At 30.6% G+C, this 8,088-nt stretch overlaps 1 protein-coding gene across 3 annotated transcripts; it reads right to left on the bottom strand.

The window, feature by feature from the left end:
* Window positions 1-744: 744 nt before the first annotated feature.
* On the bottom strand, window positions 745-7,625 carry LOC107161856 (uncharacterized). 3 transcript variants are annotated; one of them, XM_015508444.2, is made up of 6 exons: window positions 7,102-7,625; window positions 4,447-4,566; window positions 4,284-4,370; window positions 3,236-3,372; window positions 3,009-3,159; window positions 745-2,941 (listed from the first exon to the last, which is right to left on the bottom strand). In XM_015508444.2, exons 2-6 carry the CDS (start codon window positions 4,473-4,475, stop codon window positions 997-999), a joined length of 2,349 nt encoding a protein of 782 aa, XP_015363930.1. In that variant the 5' UTR covers window positions 4,476-4,566; window positions 7,102-7,625; the 3' UTR covers window positions 745-996. The 3 variants fall into 3 exon arrangements, with proteins under 3 accessions (XP_015363930.1, XP_089076077.1, XP_015363929.1); XM_089219951.1 differs by having other exon boundaries at window positions 4,516-4,566; XM_015508443.2 differs by lacking the exon at window positions 7,102-7,625 and adding an exon at window positions 6,904-6,922.
* Window positions 7,626-8,088: the final 463 nt, after the last annotated feature.

Raw genomic sequence — 8,088 nt, 5'->3', positions numbered from 1 at the left:
TTTGATATAGTTTGTACGATTATATAATATATATCTATGTTGTCAACTATCTTGGAGCTTAAATTTTCTGTCGACGGTTTTATTTACAACTCTTCAGATATTTTTACAATTTTGTATAATTTAAGGAGCAACCATTAATTATCAGCCAATTCAATTTATTAATTTTTGTTTTATGCATCTCATATTGGTATTATTTTAAACTAAGTAACTATCAAGATAAGTATGGAAGTTCAAAACAACATTAAAATAATAAGAATTGAAAATATTTTTTAAACAAATGTTAATAGTTCAAAAAGAACCTTGGTACTTAATTATACCATTGATTATATCCATTTTAATACCTCATAATGTGAAAAATGTTTTTTTTTTTTTTAAATTGAATTTGTAGATTTTGTTTAATCACATAAATTAATAGATTAGAGGCAGTATAGACCTTAAAAGTTACAATTACCAGTGAGTGAACGATCAACTTAACCCATGGGTCATAAGTATTGCTTAACCCATGGGCATTATCAATAAATTCTTATTACTTGAAATTTGTTGACGGTTTGTTACTATTAGCAAACTTTACCTATTAAAAAACATTATAATACGGCTCAATAACTATGTGTCGTTTAAAATGTATAAATCATAATGAGAATAATATACTCGTACAATGGTTCTAAAATCCTTACCGAATAATTCGTTATAATGTACATTGGTTACTCAATGATAAATATAAATTTACATTAAAAAGAAAAAACATTTGCACTATTCTTTTTATACCCAATTGATATTCGATACGAATATCGAAGTAAGATGGGTTGAAAGTATTTATTGCCAAAAAAAAAAAATCACACACTAGGAGAAATTGGTGGGAAAAAATCGAAGCAAAAATAAAACACTGTACCTTACACAATACTTGGGGTTCAATGCTACCGAGGTATCAAAACCTAAGTATTTTCATTGACTAGATGACGTATTAATATTACGTTTTGTGATAAGACTACATATTCATTAATCTTTTAAATATGGATTGCCCACATTCAACATCTTGTCTCTGAGAACCTGATGCTCCAGTTTCTGGTTGCCAAACATGTGTTGCATGTTTTGCTCTTTGAAGTTGTGGAACTGCTGCTGGTTAGGTTGCACGTAGTTCACATCTTGAGGCATCTGTGCATAAAATAGGTTGGCAGGAAACAATGGAGGGGTTGGATCGATGTTGAAATTGTACGAGTTGGGCAGTGTGTTGGGCATGAACACATTCGGCTGCACTGGTTTGGATTGTTTCATTGGTTCTCGGACAGAATTAAATGACGAGTCATTTAGTCGTGTCTGTTTGTCCTGGACCAAATTATACATGGGGAAATTCATTTTGTCCTGCCCTAGTGATAGATTGGCTAACCTTTCGATGTTAGTCTGATGTTGATAGGGGTACAAACCATTAGGTGGTGGCACTAATGGGTTAGGATATATGAGATTATTAAATTGAGGGTTAAGATCTAAGTTTAATGCTGGAAACGCATTGTTGCTAGTTAGATTGAAGTTGCTTGAATTAGCAGGCATAAACGATGTCTGTTGTTGTTGTTGTTGTTGTTGTTGCTGCTGCTGCTGCTGCTGCTGTTGTTGTTGTTGTTGTTGTTGCTGCTGCTGCTGTTGCTGATGCTGTTGCTGCTGAGTTTGCAGTAACTGGTTAGGCAACATAAAATCTGATTGCTGTTGCAGCACAGGCTGGAACGGTTGATATACTTTCTGGGTAGTCTTTTGGTTCCAGTTCAGATTCTGCTGTATTTGATTCAACGTTGGTGGTTGTTGAAGTAAATCGGTTTCAACACCACTACTAGTTGCACCAACTGGTAAGTCTGAAAGTAATTGCTTATTGTTCAGGCCCAGCCTATCACATATTTGGGTCATGTTAGCCAAAAAGTGTAAGTTGGAAAGGAATTCTGGTGAGTTGTTTGTTTCTAACACAGAACTAGAGGTTTTTGGAAGGACAGATTCCATATTGGAATATAGGCTATCAGTATTTGTCTGAGATATTTGGGGTTCTGTGTGTGGTGGCACAGTGTATGGCGAACTCTGACTGAGAGCTTCCAATAGGTACCTATTGAAATCTGGAGCTGGCAGTGGTTTCTTCTCAACAAACTTCGGACTTTCTATAGGTTTGGGAGGTTCTTTGATTTGAGTACTCATTGGTCCCCAAGAATCAGTAAAGCCATAAACGTTAGGCTTAATTTCTTTCCGTTCAGACTGAATGAGTTTTTCATCAATGCCATCATCTTTGGCTTCAACTGGGTCATTCCAAACAACTGAATTACTTTTGGGGCGATCACTGCTCCAAATATCTACGGATTCTGTTTTAACGGGCTCTGAAGACCAGTTGGAAGAATCCCATTTATTTTTGGACACATTGACACCTACATCACCATTCCACATGTTGGATGGCTTTTTTTCATCTTTTTTTTCTTCTGGTTTGTTCCAACCAGATGTAAGAACACTCCAATCATGGGCCTGAGGTTGAGGTCTTTGATCATCAATGTCGTTTGATCTTACATTTCTTTCTGGTTGATAATTGTCTTTGATGAATGTTTCTTTCCAGTCACCTCTCTGCCTGAGTTTTTTTTCAGGCTTAAGTGGACTATCAGTAGGTGATGGTTTATTTTCTTTAGGTTTGTCTTTTTGAATGTGTTTTGACTTGCTTTTAATGTCCTTTCGTTCTTTGGACCTATTGTTTTTGGAATCATCTTCCCAAAGTATCCCAACTTTAGGACTTTTATTAGTTTTATTGTGTTCAGATGCAAAACCATAATCGTCTGATTCTTTAGCAAATGAACTGTTATTCCAACAATTTATGGATCTAGATTCTTTAGATCCTCCTCTGGAATTCTTTTTATTTTGGGAATTATGTTTTTTTTGAAACATCAGGTCATCAGTACCAATAGCATTTTCTTGGTCATTTTTCCTAAAATTATTGAAAATTGTTTTAAAGTAAAAACACTATAATTTTATGAAATTTCAATTAAATTTACCAAGAAGAATCTTTGGTTCGAGAATGTTCTTCGGCACTTTTAATACTTTCAGCAATTGCCATTTTTAACATTTTTTCTTCCTCATTATCATCTTTTGCTTTGGCAAACAATTCTGATCCTTTTTTGCGTGCCCAAGCATTTGTAGTAACAGCTAAAAAAAATAATAAAATGTTAATTATTTAAAACACTTAGTTATACATTTTTACTACAATTTATTCTAAACTTACGGAATGTTGCAGCAGCTTTAATTGGCTCTGAACTAACAATATTATTCCCAGTGCCATAGGTGCATACAAATTCTTCAATATTGATCATTTTGCTTTCTTTCTTAGGCTTACGTTTAGATTTAGCTTTTTGTGTAGTACTAAAAAAATATTGCATTTAAAAGTTTTAAGCTTAAATTAAACATTTTATACAAATACAATTATCTTATATTATCAGATAATCAAGAAAAATTAAAAAAGAATTTTTTTTTATTAGAAATAAACAATCTATAATTAATACATTAAATTTATATAAAAAGAAATAAAAACAAAAAAAGGATTGATAAGTATTTTAAATACCTACAATCCTACATAATATAATAATAATAATATAACATTAATATGATTCTTATTTTACAATTCTTATTTATTTTTATTTTTTTTTGAGAATATTAGAAATAATATATTATCTATAGAAATAATATATTATCTAAATTTTAGATACTTTAATTTAAAACATTTGACACATTTTTGAAAATTGTCACTTAGCCAATGACAATTATACAAATATTCTGTGGTTCTGTTAACCTATATAATCACATAATTTATGTATCATAAAGAATAAATCATGATTATAGAATAGTGTTTGTATTTAGTATCTATTTATAAATAAAAGTTAAAGGAAATAAAATTTAAGATGATCAATATTTTTGATTTAAATGAAAAAAATAGAATTTTCATAACTAAAGAGATGTTAATATAACTTTTTATAGATTTTTTACTATACTTGGATATTGGACATTATGATAAAATTATTTACAAAATATTAATTTTTCTTTAATTGAATTGCATAATAATTTAAGAATACTCAACCGTTCAATATATCAACATTACACACATAGGTTTTTAGCAATGTATATTCAGTTTCAGATTATAAATTAAAATACATAATGTTTCCATTAAAATATCAAATGTAAATACATAAAGTAGTGGATTTAGAATTTATAAGTATATTTCTTAAATTAATTACTTTCAATTTTAATTTAATGTTACATTCTGTATAAGTACTTACCCAAAATATTCAACAGTATCGTTAGCTTTTTTATTTCCACCACCAGAAGGTCGTCTATTTTGAGGACCTGAAGTTTTATTTATTTTCCTGCACACAAAAAAAGTAAATAAATATATGTATTATACTTAAGATATACTTATATTGATTTTATAAATATATATACCCTTCTGGAACATTGTTCTTCCATTCCATTATGGAAGAATTTCAAAATCTGAAGACTTCAAGTACGTACTTGATTAATAGAGATGGCTGTGATAAAAATGTATCCTATTTAGTCAACTCCCTGAAAAAAACAAAATGCATACTTATAATAATTACTTAAGTCATTTAACAAGAACACAAAATAATTATAAAAACATTAAGATTTAAGTAACTATGCATACCTAAATATTTTGTTTCCATACATAATTAGCATAGTATTTATTATTTAACAAATATTAGGTGTTTATATGAATAAAAGTTAAGAAGTAATTAAGGAATGCAGGAATTCTGTGATTTTTTGTCTTTGTCTATCACATGCTCAATATAGGTTAGGATAAGGATTCTGAAAACAGATTTGAATTTATCGTTAAGCCAACTTGACTTTTCCAAAAATATTGAAAAATGACAATTTTTTAATTACAATTTTTAAGTATAGGTTTTAAGGAGTTTGGATGATGATATCAAAAATGTGGGAAAGTTAATATCAAGCAATCTTGACGCAAATTCAAGTCTGTTTTAGAATTCTTATTGGTTCATCAGATGAATTGTTATGTGTGGCAAAGAATATGTCTAAATCCTATGTAACATGTGCATTTAATCAAAGACAGAAAATAATGGTGTCGAATCTCCTTAGACTTGTATTATTCTCAAGAAGTTAGGTTAGGTTCTAGTAGTTATAATAATTTCAAAAATAACAGTGTTAGGTATAAAATTAACAGTGAAAATAACATATTATACATTGTAGAAAGTTCCAGTTGATAGAAGACATTTTGAACCAGAAGAGGGAAGATGAGGTTAAGTTGCAAATTACTTAACCACTGTCTCAAAAAAGAATAATCACTTTTTACTCATCATAATTTGATGCAGTTTACGTAATGAGAACCATATGATCATACTTATACTGGGTCGTTGATGGGAGGGAGGGGATAATGACAAAAATATGTCAGCCGACTAAATATTTTCTTTTGAAACAGGGTATAGGTAATAGACCAAAAAGTTATCATAGCAACAAAAAATCAGTCTAGGCTGAGTTAACTAGCCATAACCAATAAGCCTTTTTTAAATGTGGTACCAATCCTGAAAGAGGACAAAAAGTTGTTATTTTTATTAGGTAATATAAAATAAACAATATGGACTAGATGGAAGTAATGAATATGTCTCATGATTAAAATGGAAATAAAGACAATTTAAGTTGTGATTTAATTTTTTAATTAAAGATAACAATTTATAAAATAAAGGCAGTACCTTATGACCAAAAAATTAAAAGCGAAATGAAATATAAAATTGTATAAATTAAATCTACAAGTTCAAACATTATATTGTGTTATCTAGTAATTTAAAATCAATATAGGTAGGTACCTACATAGTATTATAAAGGTACAAGGACAACATCTCTAATATTTATTAGGAAAATATAGTATGGTAATGGTATCTACATGTGTTATAAAATTTATATTTTATAAAACCATTTAACTAATATTGATGTACCTACCTACTTAACATTAAATTTTTGAAGGTCTGAATACAGTCAGAACTGATAAAAGTCAACATTATATAATATGAGTAGATGAAAATCTTAACCTAACCTTTTGAAAAAGTAAAAAATAATTAGTTGAATAAGTTTTAAATATCAAGATAGATTTGGTCGTAAAGTATTTAAATTAATAAAATAAGATTAATTAATGATTCCTGATTTAAAACTAATAATATAAATGATTACCTACCAAGAAATAAGAATCTAACTAACACAAAGTTGTCATAATGATCGACACACATCAGACTTATGAATATTGTTATGCCTATTAATTATTTTATAGCGATTTTCAACTGAATAGAACTATGAAGATTATTATTTATTATGGTAGTGCTTATGGGAACATCTTGGTAATTAATTTTATTTAAATATTAATATAAATTAAACAAAGCAGTAAATATAATAATTAGATTTTTATGGTTAAACTACTGTATGATGTACACATTAGGTACCTATATCAATGAAATGTTAGTTTTTCAAATTGTATTACATATCTAATAACTTCTTAGGTGCTCAGTGAACATGTAAAATAAAATTAATGACTTTAAAAAACCTATTCAATTTGTAGCATTTATGAGACAGATAGGTAGGTAGGTTTTTTGTACATTGTATATATTGTGCTCAATTACCTATACCTACCTAATCAAAATTAAATTAAATGTAGAAGTTAAAGTAATGGCCAGATCTTAGTTGGTTAAATAATAGAGCGACATAAATGAGAGTAGAATTTTTTCTTTTTTTTGGCAACAGACATGCTAGATAACTCAATTACAGACTATCAGAGGAAGTTTAATAATTATAATATACGGTTAACTAATTGGTAGCTTTACAAAAAGAAAACCTTCAAGAAAGGGTCGAGTGGACACCAATATAATAACAAAGTACCTAGGTAGACGTCTCCAAGGGTATAAAATGAAAACAACAGTGTTGTACACGTCTCTGGAGCGATGGACATCAAGTGTAGGTGGGCACAAGGGTAGAGGACGACGACGTTTCGTTGGACTCGGGACGGCTTAGGGGAAGGTGTCGACGACAGAGATAGCTGTCGTACCGAGGGAGGCACAGAACGATAAACGGACTTACTCTGCGGTGTCCTCTTGGCGGAGACGGCTAGATCCGAGTCGTCCGTTGCTGTGTACCGTGTGCAATTCGACGCTGAATCGTACGCGGATGGAGATATGTCGGTCGGTTGGCCGGCGGTGATAACCTAAAGAATTGTGGCGATGTCGACGGCTGAGACAATCGGACGAGGTGCACCGACTATAATATTTTAATACCTACTCCAAACAATAACCGAAACGCACACACACGCGCAGGCACGTACAATACACTCACACATACGCACACACACACACACACACACTCACATCCGACGGTAACTCGAGTTTTACCTACGAGATTATACGATAGCAGTGTGCGGCTGAACGTTGTAAATAAATATTGTTTTTTTATTTTTTATGATTGTTATTGTTTTTTGTCAACAACAAACAATGTTTTCCCTATTTCCAATAGCATAATATACCCATCTATTGTACAACAGATGCAAGTAGGATTTTTATTCTTATTTTTCAGTCTTTTAGTGTTACACCTCGTCACTTCTTCATCGCTGCCCGCCGAACAACACTCAACAGTGACGGGACGGTCTCGGGAGGAATTCATTACGAATGGCTCTCAGTGCGACCAACCCTCACGGTCCCACAGAATGCCAACGTAGAATCCGCCCACCCCAAGTAGTTGACGACCGACCAAAAATATAAAAATATCCGTTGTTATCACAGACTTTTGTTTAATGCATTAATGTTATATAGGGTTAGGATTTTTTTTTTAACACAATTTTTTTAAATGTAATATTGTAAAAAATCGGGATATTGACGTTCCGCTTTATTAAAAAGCGGGAATCGGGACAAAAAAAAAAATTGTAAATTGATTAGGTATCTTAGTATCTATAATAAAGTAAAATAATTATGAAAAATTATGGATATTCTTAAATTAATACAACTGATACAAAAGTAGTAATAAAATCTAAAAACAAATCAATATTGTTTTAATGTTAGATGCTACAAATATTTT

Source organism: Diuraphis noxia, unplaced genomic scaffold (genome assembly GCF_037042655.1).
Source record: "Diuraphis noxia isolate RWA-SAM2 unplaced genomic scaffold, SU_Dnox_SAM2 contig0002, whole genome shotgun sequence".
Taxonomy (NCBI): domain Eukaryota; kingdom Metazoa; phylum Arthropoda; class Insecta; order Hemiptera; family Aphididae; genus Diuraphis; species Diuraphis noxia.
Note: the sequence above shows the minus strand (reverse complement) of the source record. Positions and strands in the feature narration are given on the sequence as shown.